Raw genomic sequence first — 20,822 nt, 5'->3', positions numbered from 1 at the left:
TACACGGCGGGTGAAGAGACGCGTGAGTATTACAGAGTAATACTATGATGCAAAAGGATCCGGGGTAGGCCTACGTCAGTATTAAATAACTGTTAAGTAATAGTGAAGAACTCGTCCTGGTTGAGCAGGCTAGCAAGTAAAGTAGGCTATGTAACGAGTACGAGTGCTGAATTACGAGCACTTTAACACTCGAGGGCAAGTATTGAGTACCACGTACAATACTGTCAGTATAGAAGGTGCCTTGCATGATTTGAACACAGTCTCACAATTATATATCTACCGTATTTTACATCAGTGGCGTAGGAAGGTACTTTTAAGTGGGGGGGGGGGGGGGGCTGAAGACTGATGGCCGGCCCGGGGGATGGGTCTAAGGGGAGGGGTGTCCCCAAGGGCGGCGGAACCGGGGGGCACAGGGGGCACGTGTCCCCTACTTTTCCTCAAGTTAAAAATGTGCACTTTTTCTACATAAAAATTGAGGTGTCTCAAGTTAGCAAGAGGCCAGAGAACCAGAATGAACACTCGGAAAGGGCCGTTTCCGGCCATCTGAGGGGTTTGTAAAACCAAAAATTTTCTTGTACGCTCCGCGCCAACCGATGGTGGCGCTCCGCTCAGATAGTCGTGCATACAACTTTGCAAATCCTGGCTACGCCCCTGACCTTTAATGAATTTCTGTGGGTCAAACTCAAAGCTATTTCGAATGGAAAAATTTGTTAAGATATGAACAAGAAATAAACTCTAATTCGGAAGATTCCTACATTAGCAACTAGCATGATTTCACCTCATTTTGTCTCAAAAGAAAACTTGTTCCTTGTTTCCCAATTTGCACATTGGATATTGCAGTGCAAGTATGCATATTTTTCGAATTTCTGCAAAGTGCCCTTTGATGTCGGTGCCCCCCCCCAGATTAAAAGTGCTTCCGCCGCCCTTGGGTGTCCCCCTCCTCCTGGATTTTTTTTGCATTTCCTGGTGGCCTCAGATGCAATTTGGTGCAATATAGCACACTTCAACACCCACTCCATTTTGTAAATAATTTTGCAAATGATTTTGAATGAATTTTGGAATGATACTTCCGCCCCCCCCCCCATAATTTTCACTGGGGGTGGCTGGCGCCCCCAGCCCCCCGGTTTCTACGCCCTTGTTTTACATTGTTGCTCTCTTATCAGCCAGTCTTTCTCTTTTCTCCTTGATGGGCAGCTATAACTGGATCTAATCTTGCCCAATGGTTATCCATTTGTCCTATTTTTTGAGTGGGGGAAGGTGGCTTCGTGCAAGGAAGAGCTGAAAATTCTCAGTTTTCAGAGCAGACGGCCTTCAAGTCTAACAGGCTATCTAATTATATATTCAATTGCAACCAAAGCACTGAGACTGACTCAAGTTCAAGTTTAATATTAAATACATTTTGCAGCATTATTCAATCGCCGTCTAGTCCTGTTAATAGTTATAAACTGGCTGTATCGTGCACAGAAATGTATAATTTCGGTGGTATCACGGTTCAAACTCGGGTGCTTCACCGTCTATTCTATGCAGTATGTTAGCAGTTTTGATTAACTTCCGGTGTTGAAAGGATTTTCACCACTATAAAAATGTTGTGTTTACAGACTAATACTCTAAACGATTGATATTTAATAAATTACTATATCGATTTGCATTGTAAAATGATGAACGTATTGTTACACAGAATCCAGCGAAAAATAAAGTAGCAAACGGCATTTCTAAATTTCGGTATTTGGCAACAACAGATATTGAGGCCTGTATGTGGTAGGTATTTTGTAATACAATTTCACAGAAGACTGATCACCCTACAGAATACGTACATTCACCGAAAGAGCGTGAGACTCTTGGCATACACTGCGCCGGAGAAATTACCCATAGTAGCTAGCACTACTATACTAGGCCTAGTGATAATAGTTAATACAGTACACAGAACTACTACAACCAGCCCACTGTACCGGAATGAATATATTTCTTCCCCAGTTGAAGCACGATGTTTCAAGGATAATTTCGTTTGTAAATATTTTCGACCAGGAAAATCTGCAAATTATCGAGGGTTTTTAAATTTGGATATTACAATTAAAAAATGTGTTGAACCCCAAAAGACTGACAATTCCGTTGTAACCATACGGGGGTTAGGCTTCGTATCCTATCGAAATGACTTCACACAAATTTTGCTCTCTGAGTGTTACTAGCCGAAATGACTCGAATACAGATAGAAACGTTCGCAGACGTGAATCATCATGACATAAGACAAGATAACAAAGTGTCTAATGTTAAATAAGTTGTTGAATCGAAATTTTAATGCTGATCATCGCAAGCTCCACAAATCAATTTTAAGTTTGGGCCTTAATACAAGTTGTAGGCATAGGCTAGATGAGTAGAGGAAGAAAAGTTCTATCAGATAAGTGCTACATACAGTACCTTGTAAATCGCATATGGTCTACAACTGTCCCTTGCTCATCGGAACGAAGACTGTTTGGGCTCGTTACGAGCCTCTTGTACAGGACACTGCTTAGCATAAGCCTTATTTTTTCTCTTACAATATTTGAAAGTCTGTTGTAAAAGGAAAAGTCAGTGCTGAGATCCATCACATTCACAATATGTTCAGTCAAAATATTGCAGCCATGGATTGTAAGTTTGTGTTCTTGTTTAATAGATTGTTCATTAGATTTATGTCAAGTGATAAGTGTTTTCCTTGAAATAGGTAGTATTATACAGGCCCTGGGCTACTCCCAAAGTCACGGTGATACTGGTAGTGAAAAGCCCACCAAATAAAGTGTACTTTTAGTGACAGCATGTAAGTTAAGATGTCCTTTTCCAGGAATGGTCCCCAAGTTTTATGTACCCTCCCCGGAAATGTCGCCAGATGTTATTTGCTGAATAATAAGATAACCTCCCATGATTTTGACATTGGTTTTTTTTTTAAGACAAAATACTCATTTCTTGATAAAGTATTGTATAATTTGGCTGTTGACCATCCTTGAAACAAAGGACCCACAGATCAATGAGAGACTCCTAAGTGCCACCCCTCCCTTTAAATGTTAGTGTAGGTAGTATGTACTAACTCTTGACGAAATATGTACATGGAAGAACATGTTCCATATGAGAATTCTGTTCAAAGGTTCTAAAATAATGTAAAGGCCTGTTCCTTTCAGAGAATATCTAAGTGTTGTTATGTCACATTATGGCTAACTGCAATTTTTTTGAGAATCTAGGGGTGGTATGATATTTTGAGAATTATTACATTTCTTGAACATATTCTATTAGATTATCAGCTGACACCACCCCTCCCCACCCCCCCCCCCCCCCGCCGCAATAAATGCATGTCTTACGTCATGAATGGATATGGTATTTGTTAAACTGCTTGAACAGACATTTGTTATGGTACACTTGGCAGGAATTAAAGCTTTAATGCAAATATCTTTTAATATGTGTATGCAAACTGATGTGTTGAAATTCAATTATTACAGTGTACCTAGACCATTTTTTATTCATATCCGAAAGGTTGAATGAATCAATGCGATGGTGATGACGTGTGTATGGGTGTGTGTATGTGACACTTGCTCGTTAACGCTCTTACTTCAGAGGGATAACTGGGTACATTTTACTCGGACTGTAGACGGCTATAGTCTGCTGTAGTCTGTAACTACTGTTATTTCTTGTGTACATGTATTTACTGTACATCACTGACCATCATCAATGGGTACTTCTTTCCACAGTAATGGCGGACCCACACATGGCTCCAGAGCACTTCTTTACTGCTCCATTCGATAGTGACAGCTTTGGGCCTCCAACCAGCAAACTGCAGACTCTAATGCAGGTAAAAAATTGTAACACTTTAAAGTAAGAATGCCACTTCACTCAAGCTTGTGTTTCTCTATGACTTTAGAAGCTCTGGCTATTTTCTAAGGTTCCCTGTGTGACATCAGAAGAGTCTCATTCTCACTCGTCCTCCTCATCATGTATTTAGACCATTAATAAACAAGTACTGCTTGTCAGTGATTCACTTCATTTATACTTTAAAATGTAAAATAATTTATGTCAGTGTTTCGTGTTCTTTCCATCCTGTTAATCCTAACAGCGTTCGCAATCTGTGGGCACAGGCCTTGCGAATTATGCCCCTCAACCAGGTCAGCCTCCACCAGATGCCCATATGTACAGTATGCCATCTATGGACTCATCAGGTAACTGTAATCACTGAGACTACATATTCATTTTGATTTCATTACCTAGGTGCACATGATCCTATGGCATGAAAGGCCACAAAGATCTAGGGCATGGATTTACAGATCTAGGCGGACTGCCATCTTTGCCCTCATTGGATATTATTTAGGTGCTTAGGCTTCAGCATCCTATTGGACTACCCTGTACATGGCTCAGTCTAGGCCTAGTAATTATTTGATTTTGTCTGACCAATTGCTCCAACCAATGTTTTCTCTCTGGTGCTGGTTATGAAATCATACTTCAATAAGAATGAAAATGGGAGGTGCTGATAATGTATCCATACCATAGCTATTCATGTTTCAAGATATCCAGCTTTAAAATATATGCTGGATTGCTCCTTTAATCCCTTAATTGGTGATGACCCCAGCACTTTAGTGTATGCTCATTGTTAATATTACTTTGTTTTATAAATTTGAAAAACACAATCAAAAACATGTTCATTTAACTTTTTATTAAAAAAAAGCAGAACTTTTGAATCTGAGGAACGGACTGTGTGTTAGACTACATAGTCCAGCAGTTTCAGTTGATGATACATAGATGTGTAAAGAGTCATTTTGCAATTTAGATAAAGTGGTATAGGAATACAACTTGGACTGATGGTAGTGTAACTTAAATGATCTACAACAATATCAAAATTAATTTTTCTCGTCTGAAGAGCATAGAAATATCCATTTTCAGCGTATCAGGATATTAAACCTTGACTAATGGGGAGTGGGTGGTGTATTTTATAGGCACTGATCACTCAATCCTTGACCAAGAGTTATTCATCTGCCATCTGTTCTGAATCTCTGGATGCTTTCAGTTTAGGCCATGTATAGTGCACACCTCCCACAGCACCGCTTCTGGGGTGAGGGGGCCAGCGACCCCCCACCCGTCAGTAGTTCCTAAGCTGCTGTGAACCACGATTGGCCCATGATGTGGATTTCTCTTATAAATAGTGCCTCACAGCCTATATTACCTCTTGACTTATGTCAGTCTTCATGGGCTATTGTTCACTCTAGCTTTTATAAAAAAAAAAAAAAAAAATATTAGCTCTATGTCATCAAAGGTATCTAGATTTTAAACTTCATTTGCATATGTAATTTCAGGAATGGTTGCCAACCAAGTGTTACCAGGCAGCTTTGCTGCCATGAGCATAGCTGATACAAGGAACATTGTAAGTATAACAATTATGATCATCTACTGTAGGATTTCGACAAATTGAATCAAGATAAAGAACAAAGTGTTTATCCATTGGTTAGTGTTGCATGGAGCAGGTGTGTTGTCAATCTTGTGTGAACTTGTGTCCCTTAATAATATGAAACCTTACAGGATTGCCGTCAGTATTTCAGCCTTCGCTTAGTTTGCCAGTATATCTCTGGTTGTAATAGGCAGGTATGTTTGACGCACACAATGTCGTCAATGTTGGATATAGGTCATTATGATTATTTATTTTTAAAAAGATTTATAAGCAACAACTATACAAAGGAGTAGTCAAAGATGATGTATAAATAAGACAAAACAAATCAAAGCCACAAAAGAGACAGATAAAAATCAAAACATACCAAATCAAAACAGTAAGAAAAACAAACGAAAAATGGCAAATAATTTGCAAAAGTTTTTAACCTCTTTTTAATTATTAAAAAGGTGTCACTACTGCAAATGTTAATTGGTTAACTATTCCAAGCTGTTTAGGAGCAATGAAGTTAAAAGCACATTTTCTTAACTTAGAGTGGATCCAGGGAACATAGAGATCAGAATGATTAGCTGGCCGAATACAATAACCACTGGTCCAAATGGACAGCATATCCTTAAGATAGCAAGGTCCTGTATCATTAGCTGACTGAGTGCAATACCCACTGGTCCAAATGGAGAGTAAAACCTTAGATAGCAAGGTCCCATGTCATTAGCTGATCGAGTGCAATAACCACTGTTCCTAATGGACCGAAAATCCTTAAGATAGCAAGGTCCCATGTCATTAGTGCATTAAAGGCAAGCGTTAGAATCTTCAACTGGATTAGGTAAGTGATAGAGCAACCAGTGAACCTGTTGCAGTAGAATCTTCAACTGGATTAGGTAAGTGATAGAGCAACCAGTGAACCTGTTGCAGTAGAATCTTCAACTGGATTAGGTAAGTGATAGAGCAACCAGTGAACCTGTTGCAGTAGAATCTTCAACTGGATTAGGTAAGTGATAGAGCAACCAGTGAACCTGTTGCAGGAGAGAACTAGCATGCATGCTAGATTGATTCATCAAATAAACCTCTAACAACAGCATTCTGTACATGTTGTAGCCTATTGGTAAGATAATAAGGTAATCCACTGTTACAATTCACATAGTCAAGGTGATTACCAACAAGAGCAGGAATGAGGGTATGGCAAGACTGAAAACTGATATACTTAAAGTAAATTAATTTAGTTTAACATGTTAAACAATACCTTCAGAGGATGACAAATCTTCAGAACATGTTAAATAATACCTTCAGAGGATGACAAATCTTCAGAACATGTTAAATAATACCTTCAGTAGAAGAATAAATACCGTTGTCACAGATGTGTTTTGGCATCCCCCAATCCCCTACAGTAAGTTGAAGAATCCTTTTGTATTATTACAGGTCAAAGGTCAGTTGATGTATCAATTGTTGCATTTGAACGGCTTGAGACATTGTATTACTGTATGTGACAAGCTCCGTCAAAGTGTTATGCTACTAGAACACTCAAGTGTCTTGCCAAGTAGTCTGTCATTAGTGTTTTACATTTTAGCACTAAAGTCTGTCCTCTTCCCAGGATCGACAAACTCCAAGCAGCTCAGGCCCCTTCACCAGTGCTTCTCCGAGTATGCACACGCCTCGCACAGCACCAACTCCGGTGGCCTATCCACCACGTGCTGAGATCCTGCCGTCTGCTCGAAATGTTCGTGATGCCAACGTGCTCACGCCATCAGTGCCTGAATTTGTCCCGAGACGTGTCTCAGTTACTGTTACAACAACTGCTGGGAAGTTAGCTACCTCAGAGAGCTACTTAGCAGGTAAGATTGACCAGGTCGTATTTGCTGTCTCCTGGCCAAGTGTGAATTATGACTAGCTCATTGCAAAATGTAAATAGAAATGCTCAGTGAGATAAACCATCAACAGTCTCTGTCACATTATTGAAAATACTTGCTGCTCCTTTCCTGCCCTATTCCCCCTTCTCCACCCTCATCGCCTTTCACATTTGCAAAAGAGAATCTCATATTGCTTTGTGATAACAAAGAGTCTGTCATGTATACAAGTTTGTTTGTTATTTTGTTTCAGAATGTGGTATATAAATGTTTCTGCAGATTTACAATATAAAAATATTTGTAATTTCAATAGGCTCTCTCTCAGCTGGGGCTTCTCCTAAGCATTCACCAGGGAGTTCCCCTATTCTTAGGAGGAGGGACCTGGCCAGCATCCCAGCACCTCTGGACCTGGCATCGCCCTCCCAGCAGCAGCAGCAACAGTTCAAACAGCCCAGATTAGAGAACATCGGAGGAACAACTTACTTCATAACTGATGACCAATTGGTTCCAGGGGCACACCCTGCTCAAGACGAGGTATTAAAATAAGGAAAATTATTTTGGAATTAATACCTACATAAGTTAGCAACCTGGAAAATGTACAGCTATTATCAACACTTTTCAATGAGCTAACAGATGTGACGAACAAAGTGCTGCTCTGAAATGGTTACTGTGAATTTCTAAGTTGATTTTTTTTTTTTTTTTGAACAATCGTTTACATTGAGAACCAGAGTCCCACATTTCTTCAGGCCCACATATTGATGTAAACTGTAGCACACCCCCTCCCCCTGGACCTCCCTCTTTCTATGCTGCTAACATGTGATGTAGCCCAGTGGGTGAGTGAATGTAAAAATTCAGTTTGAACAGAGGATGATGGGTTGCATTCTATTAAAAAATTCCTTTCTTGAATGAAATAGTAGCAAATAACCAAAGGCAGGCCAATTTAACAAGTAATTACATAATGAGTCATCTGTAAATAGATTTATTTCTTCCTTAAATTTTTTTTTTCCCGAGGATCTCTCTTTCTTCCGTTTATCTTTCACATATATATATTTGTCCCTGCTATATTTTGACAGGTCTTCCCGAACTATCATGTCTACCCGTCAGTGCCGCCTAGCGTGGCCTATGCTAAATCCAAATCAGATTTTCCGTCCTTCTTTGCCTCTGATGACATTAAGTTGGACCTCATCCAGAGACACCTACAAGCCCTAGCTCACATTGATGCTAGCAAATATCCAGGTGAGGGAAGAATTGCCTGCTTTGTCTTGTCTGGAACCTGGGCTGATTATTCAAAGGCAAACTTTAAGCAGAAGTTTCTTATAGTTCCAATAAAACATATATAAAGGTCATTTTGTTGTTTTTCTATTGACGTTGTATTGCTCTTTTTTAGATCTGTGAGAACTTTTGTTCGATCTGAGCTATTGTAAGGACTCCCGTCAGTAACTTGAAAGTTCCTCTGGAGAGAATCCAGCTAACAATAGGCTTGTTTCCATTGTCTTTACATACAGATCTACCCAGTGAAGTTGACAACTACACCTCTCTGTACCCCTTAGAGCCTGCTGTCAAGAACCCTATGGATAAGACCAGTACTTTTGGCTTTACATCTGCATGTTACAAGGCTGTCAACAAAAAAGATGGCAAACTCTATTGCTTGAGGAGAATTCACGGTAAATTCAATTAAGGCGCTTACACCGGTACTAAATTATACCCACCAAAGAAAAAAAAGGGGGGGGGGGCTTTTGTATCTATGCACAAATATTATCAATTTCTCGCCTGTTTAAAACAGTACAAGTGAAATGTGCATTTGTCCATTTTCCCGCCATACTGGCAGAATTAACGTAATGTTAACATTCACGGTAAACTACAAAGCAGTTGTACAAATATAACACAAACAATTACTGAAATGAGAGAAGATATTGAAGCTGTTGTGAGCCTATCCAATGCAAGATAAGGCAAACTTTAGCAGGTGTGTGATCTTTATTACTCTGCTCCATCTGCTCTCAATTAGTCCTGTGTAAATGTTAATTCTGGAAATACATTTGCCTCAGAAATATATATATTGTGAAATTTAGTGTTTTTGGGACAATGTTGATGTTACTATTTGACATCGTTTCCCATCGGTTTTCATTCATTCTCTGTAGGATTCAAAGTGAGTAATACACAGTGGATGGTCCTTGTGGACAAGTGGAAGAAACTACAACATTCCAATATTGTATCACTCCGAGAAGTATTTTCAACAAAGGCCTTTGGTGAACATTGTAAGTGTTATCTTTTGTTTTGTTGAAAGGAATTTCTAAACGAAAATTGTAACTGTCACAACTATATTTGATTTAAAGCCTTTAAAGCGATGTACTGAGTCTGAATGTGATATGTTTTGTCAGCTAAGAGTTCATGTTTACCATCAAAGTTTATTGTCAAGCTGGCAAAGAGTGAAGGCATGTGAACTTTGGGGTAACCGGGAGGTCGAAATATAATTAAAAGTCAGTGGAAAGCAAGAGACACTATCTTATTTTCCAAGAGATATATTCTAGCATCACTTCATCACATCAAAAGAAACTTACAAGCACCGCCCAAATTTTTTTTTCACTTCTCCACTGCTTTATTCCATCAAGTCGTGGCATTCTGCAATGTGAGACTTTTGTTTGAATTCTTCATGATCTGTACAGCTTATATTGTTAAGAGTAAATTTCTCCAAAATGTTATGAATGGGATATTACATTTCTTGACAGCCATCATATTTGTACATGACTACCATGCTGGTGCAATGACCCTCATGAACAGACATTTCAGTGGTGGAGCTGCTGGACAAGCTGGACAAGCTGACGGTTTCCATGGTTCCTTGGCTCACTTTGGTAAAGGACCCAAAGGAACCTTCAGATCTCATCATGGAGGTACCACTTTGCATTTATCTACTTTTTTCGACTTCTCCATGAAATTGTCAGGGAAAAGACAAGATATTTGAACCCAAGCCAAGAACAATTCATGACAAGAATGGCTTTCACCCCAATTTCTTGTATGCAAAGTAGATTGGGCTGCCAGGACATTTATAGTGGCATTTATCATATGAAGTAAGAAGCCACATTAATCAGTGTTTGTAGATCATCTTGGATTTATTGTTTTATTGGATTTATTGTTTGCCATATGGGAAAACAGTGGATTTCCCTCGGAGGGCAAACCTTACCTTTAGCCAGCCAGGGCTCAAACCCACAACCTCCTCACAGGTGCTAGGTTTCATTGCTTCAAATGCCTTCGCCTTTATCCACTCAACGACCGTAGCACTAGTATCATTAATAACAATCTCGAATAATACTCAAGTTTCCATCATGTATCGCTGAAGATTTGTTCTATTGCAGACCCAAGCAGTTGCTTTACGCTACACTTGTCTTTTCCTCTTCAGGCATGAATGGCCCCATCATGCCCTCTCGTCTCCTCCCAGAGGGGGTCATCTGGACCTATGTCATCCAACTCAGTGCTGCCCTGAGGACCATTCACAGTTCTGAGCTTGCCTGCCGTGTCATGGATCCTACCAAGATACTCCTCAAAGGGAAGTCCAGAATCTTGGTCAACTGCGTGGGAATCTTTGACGTCTTGACCTACGACTCGAACCAGTCGAGCCCGATGACTATGATACCGCACTACCAGGTAAAACATGAAAAGAACCATCCGTTGTTTGAGTCGATCATTGCAGCTTGTTGTGGTCTGATGATTGGTAGCCATGCTGGTCCTGTTCTGTTCTTTTATGGATAAAGGTGTTTTGCAAGTTTTTGGCAAAAAATTGGATGTAGGCACCATTCATTTAGTTATTTGTTTCTATTCTTTGCCACTTCTAGTCCAAGGATATATGATGTTTTATATAGCCTGGTATCATGTCTCAGGAAAACTGACTTTGTTGCAAAGTGATCCATTTTTGCCATTTTTTATAATCATATCCAGCAGTCATACAAACAGATTTACTGGCATGTGTGCTTCAGTGTTTACTTACATGTAAGGTGGCTAGATTGTAGGGTGTGTAGGGGGGGGGGGGGGTATGATTGTGCCAACTTCCATTTAAAAAATGAAAAGTATACCAAGATTATGTGCCCTACCATCCTAAATCCACTCATACACACACCTACAGACACATTGCTGGTATCCTCACTGTCACACCGTGCGATTATAATAATATAGGATATTGACTGATAGGTACGACAACATCACCTTAAAAAAAACCTGTGTGTTCACCTGTCACATGAATCACTTTGAGCCTTTTGATGAAGAGAAATAAGAGGATATCAAATTTGAATCGGTAACAAAAGAATTAGAGCGCATTTCAGGCACTTTCCAGAATTTAATGCTGACCTGTTGAAATTTTTGTTTCAGAGGTTAAATATTATAATAGTGTGGAGAGCACAGAAATGGTTAGTATGAATGTTAATTTTGCCACACTTAACATCCTTCTTGTTAAACGTTTGTGCTTTTTCAACATTTGATGTTTCTTAATTTTTTAATTTATTTTGTATAATTTTCTTCCCACCCCCCTCATTTTTGCTAACACTCTTTTGTCCATTTTTATTGTTCTGTTTTTCAGCAAGAGGATCTGATATCCCTTGGTAAGGTCATCCTAGCGCTTGCTTGTAATTCAGTACAGGCCATCCAAAGACAACATATTCAGTCATCCATGGAACTAGTGGCTCAACACTATTCATCAGACCTTAAGAATCTCATCATGTAAGAAAACATTGGTTTATTTTTTCAGTCCAGCTGGTTGTTTTTGCTGAGCGGATCTCTAGTATAAACGGTCAAGCGAATATTGCTCCAAAGTTTCCTCGGGAGGGAAAAGTGGGAAGGCTGATAGGTATGATAGGCCCACTAATACCACCTGGAAAGCAAGGTGGGAGTCACTGATCACAAGGAATGGTCAAAGTTTACAACACTATTTAGGAGATGAACCTAGGGTAGCTGTTTCAATTCCATTCAGTCCTGAGCAGTGCCAGATTTGGGAGGACTTATGCCAAACAAGCTACAGCTTAGGGCCTTAAATCCACATGGGCCTCGAAACATTTCAATTCCAAGGAATATATAGATGTAATGAAACGAACAGATGATGCCGATACCATTTCTTGATATTCCTTTGTACTTTCCGCTACTGTAGACATCAAATGACCTTCGGAATTAGTGTTTTACTCAAATAACCAGGTTGTTTTCCCAGGTTTAGACAAGGGTATGTGAATTATTGTATAATATTACAAGGTAAAATGCCAATGTAGCATATGTACTGAACAACCACCGTTTACAACCCTTGCAAGTTCACCTACTTTTGTTTGACCTTTGACCCACAACTGTTGATGTTTCTAAGAGTTACATCTCAGGTCTGCTTTTGTTAAATCCTCTTTTCATTTATTTCTTAGTTATAAATGTTCTTCTTCATCTTATTATTTGGTCAGATATCTGCTGACCAGCCAGCCCCGTCCTAGGTCGGTCAATGACATCATGCCTTTGATCGGGGCCAGGTTCTACACCCAGTTAGACTCCGCGCAGATGTACAACGACGTACTGGAGAACGAACTATCCAAAGAATTGCACAACGGCCGACTCTTCAGACTAGTCTCCAAGCTAGGCGTCATAAATGAGCGGCCAGAGTGAGTAACAAGTCATCAACATAGTCTTCATTATTCCGTTTTAGATAATGTGCCATATACAGATGGTTAGGTAGATTACCCCATTGACTTAGTATGCTGTTAGGCAACCATGTGGTCGAAGATAACAGCAATAATGAAAGTATTCCATTGATATCTTTTAACTGCGTCACCATTTCAGCGAATACAGATGGTTAGGCTAGATTTTCCCTATTGACTTAGTGTGGTGTTAGGCTACCATGTGGAAGAAATTCAAAGAATTCTCACGATTATTATTTATTCATTCGATTATTTCATAGAAGGAAAGACTGACAAGGAATTTTCCGAGATGTTACTATGTTTTTTCTTTCTTTCGCTGCAGATTTAATGGAGATGTGTCTTGGTCTGAGACTGGAGATAGGTACCTTCTGAAGTTGTTCAGGGATTACCTCTTTCACCAAGTGACACCAGAGGGTGCACCATGGGTCGACCTTGCCCACATTGTACAATCTCTGAATAAGGTACAGTCTTACCACGTTTTTGAATACCTTTGTAGTACTTGTTCAAAGTTCTGTGCAATTAATCAAGGTAATTCACTATCACTCCTTCCCCTAGACAATGGACAGGGGACACTAGCAAATTTCCTTCTAAAACAGCACTTTACTGAAGGTACAGGGACCATGGTCACATTTGATCCTCCCCTCCCTCCATCATCCATGCATTGGAGAAAAATAAGAAAACTAGTTAATTATTATACTAGCCATTTCCCAGTAAGGTATCAAATTTGACAACAGCACACACATAAGGATGTGGGAAATACTAAATGGCTTGTATTTTATACTTACTTCATGCTAGAATGCAATTTGGTTAACCATTTGAACTCACTTTTCGATTTAACTTGCGAATAAAAATGAAAGAAATTTAGGTTTCTTCTGTACTACAAAAAACAACAAGCCACATGAGTTAAGCAGACCAGAGCTGAAACAAGCAATCTGCCAGGATGCTAGATTTCATTGCCTTGAACTTTCTGCGTTACCCTTGATGATAGCAGTGGTCACGTTATTTGGCCATTTTACCATTTATCTGAAACATTATTTTTACAATATTATATTTACAGAGTTACCTACTTATCAGAAATTTTATCAAACATTCGATAACTGGTTGTACACGTTGTATGAAAATCTCTGTTAATTGCAATTTTTACAGCTGGATGCCGGAGTGGACGAAAAGGTATGCCTGGCATCTCGCGACGAACAAAACGTACTGATTGTAACATACACAGACTTGAAGCGCATCTTTATGTCAACATTTGGTGAAATTACTCAAGCTGCCCAATTAGCCAACGAACAAATGGCCGGACAAGGCTGAAAAGGACTTTGCCAGACAGGATGGTTGTTACAGGTCTGTGAGATTACAATTACATGTATATTTGCTACTCTGGGATTGTTGATATGAGCATTCTTCAAGAAGTGGTCACAAGTTGTTTGATATATATCCAGGTCTCCGGGCCAGCAGTTTGGGTCAATAAGGATCGTCTGACATTTGGGTAACTTAAGCATCGTAACATAGGTTGTGAAAAATTCTGGTACAGTCAGTGGGTAGAATTTTTGCTTTTTAGCCTTGGTATTCTTATAAAACTAGGATAAACACAACATGCCTGAAGCCTCCTTTGGGAGGTTATGATTTTCTTTGCACTCCGAATATCTTTGTAAGTGTAAATATTCTTTACTGTACCCCCAAAACCACTACTGCTTTATGTTCAACATGTTGAATAAAAAGTGCAGCTATGGTCCAAGATTAGGACTGGTATTGTCAAAATGAGACACAATGCCACGCTTGAAGATAGACTCGAAAAGGTTTGGGGCTCGAATAATGGACGCTTTGCCCCCCATAACTGGATGATCAGTCTTTCCTTGTGTCACAAACAGAGCCCACCCCTCCCCCCAGTATCCTCCTTGCTTTCTTCTCTAATGTTATTCTTTTGTCTACCTACACTTTATGATCTATTAATGTGTTCTTGCTGTCGGTGTGAAATGGCTGTCCCAACTATAAGCAGAATTTTCTTTTTATTTCATTTTTGGCCTCTTTTATATATGGTGTCATTTTTCATCACTTCTTACAGGGTAAAATACTGGAGAAATCAAGAGTGGCATTGGAGTTTGGGACTTTGTTTCCAGAAGTTTTGTGAGCTGTGTTCTTTTGTACCATTTTTAAGGAAATTGCAGCAAATCTTGCCTTGAAAAGGGGGAGAGAAGAAAGAAATAAGTAAAATGTAGCACAACAGTAGTAGCAGTAGTATGACATCAAGGCAAACTTGACGACGACAGGGGTTTCGCTGCCATTCGTGAATTTTTGTTCCTGAAATATGCATGTACTAGCTACTTCAGAAGAGTAAGTACGTGGGGTACTACTTGAAGGAATTTAATTCTGCTGCAATATCAAATATTTACCTTCGTTGGATCCGAAGAGGTTTTACAATCATCATTTCTTCTCGAGATGATGACCGGGTCTCCGTTTATATCCGATATAGCACCATCGTCATCGTCGTCATGCCTTCAACTATCATTTATGTCTTTCTGGAAAAATTTCTTAGGTCATTTTTTTTTTTTTTTTTTCTGGGTTTGGTCAGTAAAATTTCTTGACATTTTATACAACATTTTCGACTGGAATTTGAAAACTTTTCCAAGATGGGGAGATTCCCTACTGCCCTGTTTCCAACCAGAGTTGACATTTTGTGCTTGAACCTCTAGAAGGATAGCTATAGCGACAAGTACTACAGGACCATCTCTGTGACAGTCCCTGGAGCGTCCGAATTATAGGCATCGGTCTCGGCTGGAAGTCGGAGAATGAGATTCAAGAAGAAGGTCATAGGTTCAAAATTTTGCGGCATCTGTCGAGATTTACTTTTAAGGGTTTATGAATATCGCTCGTGTAAGCTATGTAAATAGTACATTCTACTGTTTTCTTTACAAAGATTCTAACTTTTATCCACTTTTGTAAAATTTATTTTTGTAAAGTGTGGACAAAGCAAAAAATCATATATTCATTCACTCTCTTGAGGAATGTCGGGAGTTTGGAGCTCACAGTATTTTCTTTGTTTTTGTTTGGGGGGTTTACGAGGCTTCCAGAAGATTGGATACATAGAGCTAGCATATAGGGAGGAAGAGTCACAAATAATAATAACGATGAGATCCAATTTTGGTTTTGGGAGAGGATATCAACTTCATCCCAGTTTTTTTTAGTTTTTTTTTATTTATTTTTTGCATGACCTGGGTATTTAAGTGTTTTGTTATGATATTATGTGGCTACGTTTTTGGCATGTAGGAAATCAGTATATTCTCCGTCATATTTTTGAGTTCAGATCTGGAAGGTTCTTAGGCAATTTAGGGAATCTCAAAGCTCAATCTTGACACTTTTAGAGCCAGGTGTGATGAGGAAGAGAATGTCAAAAGTTGGACTGTAAGGTTAGACTGCAGCATCACGGCAGTTAGAGATGCGATGGACGTAATCTTTTTGTTTTGAGCAGTGTCACAATTTAATAGTCACTGCTGGTCGGTCTGCAGAGATTATCTCTATCTCTTAATCTCTTTGGTATTTCACTCAGCCTTGCTGCAGAGGATTTGCAGCTGTATTGTAAATGGGATTTTTAGTGTCTATAGTTTTGTCTGTATGACATAAATTAAATATCTGTGTGATTTAGGCGATTGTCTTCAAGACGTAGTGGATTGTCTCGATGACATGACAGATTGTCTATAGGACAGAATCAATTGTCTCCATGAAATATCATTGATTGTCCCTACGATATAACCAGTCGTTGCTATAGCAGAACCAGTTGTCTCTATGACAACCAATTATGTCCATTACATAAACGATAGTCTTTATGACATTATGTATCGGCTCTATGGCATAACCAATTATGTCCATGACATAGCACAAAACTTGTTGTATTCCTAAGGTGAATGGTTTGAATCCTATCCTAGCCAATAATTGATTTATTCCATTCAAAATTAAGCAATTTACCCCATACTTGATAAGCATCTCATTCCTTGGGCCTTGGTAACTATTCTCTCTTAAAAATCTCTTAAAAAATATTCATATCCCAGAAGGAATTGTATAGTCCTGTTTTTTGTGTGTGTAGGTAGTTGAAATCTTGTGATTATTTCTAGATGGTAGTGGGGATGTGTACACCATGATTTAAGATTGTCATTCCTGGAATTGTGAGAACTGACATGTGATTTGTGTGAAATGTGATTTGTGAGAACTGACCGAAGAGGAAATTCATTTTAAATTAGGAGGAGTACCCACCCTCTCAATCTCACATGGTACAGTCGTGAGTCATGAAACAGACAACTTACAAAACTTCTATCGTACATCCAATATATAACAAAAGTGCAATATCGACCAGGTTTCCTACAGGGCTTCTGTTTACAATATTTACTCCTTTTCTGAGAAGGGGAACAAAAATGTAACAAACAAAAGGACTCGTAGTAACAATTTGAAAATAGTTGCGATGATCTGCTGTTGAAAATATGTTGAATAGGTACCAATGCTGTCTTCTCAGTTTTTATATTCTGACCACCGAGTTTGTTTCCCCATGGGTATACGATTGTGGACATCTCTGTCATTTGTGGGTTGAGCAATGTGGTCATCTCTTTGTGAACCTGGTAGCCCCTGGATGAGTTTGATGTATTGTTCACACACGTTCCTTCATTAGGTTCTCATTTGGATAGTGTTTTCTTGCCAGCGGGAACATGAAACATGGATTGTCCAAACGATGAAATCATCATTATTCAAGCCCAGAGTCTCATCAGAAATCTGTTGTTAATCACATCCTCCCAACCCTTACCCCCACCCCCTTCTTCCCTTCCTTCAAAGAGAAAGACAGAACAAATTATTTGAGCAGTTCCTAACAACTCTACAGATTTTAAAGATGACTACACAATAAAATTAGTTTTTATATCAACTTATAGTTAAACAACAATGTCTCATTGTACCAAACAGATTGCATACTTTAAAAATTGCTGATTCAAAAGATTTGAACTCAATTTAAATAGTCACTATTGTCAGATGCATTAATCTTTGCACAAACTTTAGCAGAATGTTTTAGATGGCATTCAAACCAGATGTTAAATGGCGAAGGTATATAATATATATGTATTTATATGCGGCAATTAGGTCCAGCTTCGAAAAATGATTGTAGGCTAGTCAGATGATTCCGAGGTAATCGAGAGACATAAACCTTGTGAGCATTGTAAAAGGTAGTAATAGCTATATCAATAAGGAGTGGCAAGATCCATTTTCTAAGATAATGGTATTACTATTTTTTTTTTCCCCAAAGTATTCTATGACTTTGTCGTTAATTGATCTATATATAGATTAGAATTGGTCGGATTAAATATATTGCACCAGATTTAATTGGTCTCAGTACTGTATTCAGAGTGGATTTAATTTAGCAGCATATTTTGAAATCTTTGCACAAGTTTGTTGCATAAAACATGCATTCCTATTTCTTGTCTATAAATTTTTATCATAATTTTGGGGGAATCTTTCTCTCTCTTTTTCTTTAAATCTGAAGGCACCAATTATTTGATGATCACATTCAGTGGATTGATACTATTCACTGGTTTATTTGTGCAGTAAGGTTAGTGCATTAGGTCTAAATGTTAGCATTGGGATACATATAAATGATGGACAGGATGGGGAGGGGGGGGGTGTGGAAGATGGGAGAGAACTTGTGGAGGTATGTCAGAAATTTTGTCTATGGTGCATCTAAAATTTTAATTAAGGAAATGCGAAACATGAATAGGGTTATACGCACCAATAGAAACTGAGGGTTTCTCCTGGCTTTTTAATGTTTTTTTTTTGGTTTTTTGAAAGAGGAATGTCTTGAATTTTGTTATTTCAACCTTTCTTTAATCCTACAAAATGAAAACACTACATCACATTGGTTGGGCCGTTAGGGACAGAGGCTGAAAACAGCAACTTTTAACAATATGTTTTTGTGGGACTCATTTTCTTTGCTGGCCTCACCTTAGAAAGATAAACAATCCCAGGTATTGTTCCCAATATGAGTAGTAATCAGGGAGGGGGAGTATGATTGTATTGTTTTTAATTAATTGAATATTCATTTTATGTTTTTTGGTTATTTTAAATATGTTTTCTGGTCTGCAATACAAGTAGAGTTTTTATGCATCATCATAAATAATAGCTTTTTTCCATCCAAATATTTTTTTCTTTTCGTTTCTGCAAATGGGTTGAGGGTAGATTAAGGGGATTTTGATAACAAAACAGGTGTCGTTAAAGGGAAGCAATTGTAATTAAATTGGAGTGTAACCTTGTCATTTATTCTCTGAAATCAGGAATCAAAAATTATGATGCCCCTGATTTTTGAGGCTGGTTTTTGAGATTGAACTAGGATGAAAAAATTTGGAGTACATTGTTAATGATGGTGTGTGCATATGGAGTGCAGGACTACAGATGGAGGGTAGCTTTCAATGGTCCTAGCTGGTATGCATTTGAGGGGGTAGGAGAGGGGCATGCCAACTCAATTTTGTGATTCATTTACATTGTCCGATAGTGACTAAAGAAAATTATGTGTCACAAGTCGAAAATCGTACCCTCAGAGATAGAAACTTTGAGGGTAGGTTGGGGCTGGGAGGGGGGCATAGGGGGGTGGACGAGGTATATTGAGACCTACGTTGGAGGTTACTTCTCATTATCTCGTTGTTTCTTTGTACTCTTTGCATTCCACTGTACTGTGATGAATTGAAACTCCAATCAAATGAATTGTTTTATGTGTCATCGGAATGAATTTTATCAATATTATTCACTCATTTTCAATGATTATTGACATTTTTTCATAACGTTTGCCTTCAAGATCAATCAGATTTTGCTTGTTTTATGCCTGTCATGGTGCTTTGACATCTCCAACTTCCAATATTTTGCAATGTAATTTTTCCCCTCCAGTTATTATGGGGGGGAAGTACAAAAGAAAATTGTACATAAAACTTTACCACACAATTTTGAAAAGGTCAAAATCATCGCTTTAAAAATCCATGATAATTGTACTATACAAAAGTTGTAAGTTAAGAGAGAGATGTTTTTGTTGTAGAAAAGTCAGAAAGGAAATAAAAATAAGAAATTCTTGTGAAGTTTTCAATTATGGTCATCTGTATGTGTCTGTCTATAACATTTTACTTTACCCAGTGGATTTGGCCCTTTCTCCATCTGCCCAGTGTTTTTGCCCTTTCTCAATCTGCCCAGAGTTTTTCATTTTGCAATCTGCCCAGAGTTTTTTCCTTTCTCAATCTTACTAGAGTGAAAATAAGGACCTGCCCAAGGTTGACCAATATCCCATGTTCTGTCTCTTCAGATAATGACTGCAGCTCACTTATATTCACCAACTGGATAAGTAAGCTTGTCGTCCAACTTGGCTCACGGATATCTGTACAAAACTTTCCTTCTTTTGTAACTGGACATTAGGCAAAGGAACATGCATGTAGTTGTTCATGGAAAGGAATTGTCTTTCTCAAATACCCATTCATATTTCCTTATCTTTGACAATAAGATGCAATTCTTATTGACTTGTGGTAATCACATCTTACTGACTCGGTCACAGCATGCTGAAATTGAGGAGTAGAGGGAATCTCTGTATGGTACCTTTATAGGCCAAGTCCTCTATGATATAGGTTAGTTTGGAAAGCAAATGTGTGGAAGGATTAGAGTTTTTGTATACACAGAACCCACACAGTCACAATTTCAACATTTTTCTCCATTTTCGAATTTGCCATAAAATTCTGACATTTTATGTCAAACTTTTTCCGGACAGTTAATTCACTTTTTTTAAAGATAAACTAAATTTGCGAACCACATATGTCGAAACTCTAAATACTTGCAAAGGTTATTTCTTAAATATATTGTGTTTCTGAGGGCAGAGCACACAGCAAAGTTGCCAGAGAGGATGGTAAAGTTGGTGGAAACACAACTATCTAACCA

General features: G+C 38.6%; 1 protein-coding gene across 4 annotated transcripts; it reads left to right on the top strand.

Moving 5' to 3' along the window:
- Positions 1–1,739: 1,739 nt before the first annotated feature.
- On the top strand, positions 1,740–19,978 carry LOC139979476 (PAN2-PAN3 deadenylation complex subunit pan3-like). 4 transcript variants are annotated; one of them, XM_071990310.1, is made up of 16 exons: positions 1,740–1,758; positions 3,714–3,814; positions 4,076–4,178; positions 5,307–5,374; positions 6,984–7,224; positions 7,550–7,770; positions 8,310–8,472; positions 8,742–8,900; positions 9,375–9,491; positions 9,963–10,124; positions 10,631–10,875; positions 11,801–11,940; positions 12,657–12,851; positions 13,210–13,348; positions 14,034–14,228; positions 14,950–19,978. In XM_071990310.1, the coding sequence occupies exons 2-15, from the start codon at positions 3,716–3,718 to the stop codon at positions 14,193–14,195; spliced, it is 2,214 nt and encodes a 737-aa protein (XP_071846411.1). In that variant the 5' UTR covers positions 1,740–1,758; positions 3,714–3,715; the 3' UTR covers positions 14,196–14,228; positions 14,950–19,978. The 4 variants fall into 4 exon arrangements, with proteins under 4 accessions (XP_071846411.1, XP_071846409.1, XP_071846407.1 ...); XM_071990308.1 differs by lacking the exon at positions 1,740–1,758 and adding an exon at positions 1,824–2,625; XM_071990309.1 differs by lacking the exon at positions 1,740–1,758 and adding an exon at positions 1,825–2,007.
- Positions 19,979–20,822: the final 844 nt, after the last annotated feature.

The sequence above is a fragment of the Apostichopus japonicus genome, chromosome 14 (genome assembly GCF_037975245.1).
Source record: "Apostichopus japonicus isolate 1M-3 chromosome 14, ASM3797524v1, whole genome shotgun sequence".
NCBI lineage: Eukaryota > Metazoa > Echinodermata > Holothuroidea > Aspidochirotida > Stichopodidae > Apostichopus > Apostichopus japonicus.
This window is presented reverse-complemented; position numbering and strand designations above follow the sequence as displayed.

What these genes read in the sequence shown, in the direction of transcription:
- LOC139979476 (XM_071990306.1), top strand. Translation starts at nt 3,662, where the DNA reads ATGTATTTACTGTACATCACTGACCATCATCAATGGGTACTTCTTTCC. An exon ending in AACTGCAGACTCTAATGCAG is followed by an intron (nt 3,815 to 4,075) that starts GTAAAAAATTGT and finishes TAATCCTAACAG; the next exon opens with CGTTCGCAATCTGTGGGCAC. An exon ending in TTGTACAATCTCTGAATAAG is followed by an intron (nt 13,349 to 14,033) that starts GTACAGTCTTAC and finishes CAATTTTTACAG; the next exon opens with CTGGATGCCGGAGTGGACGA.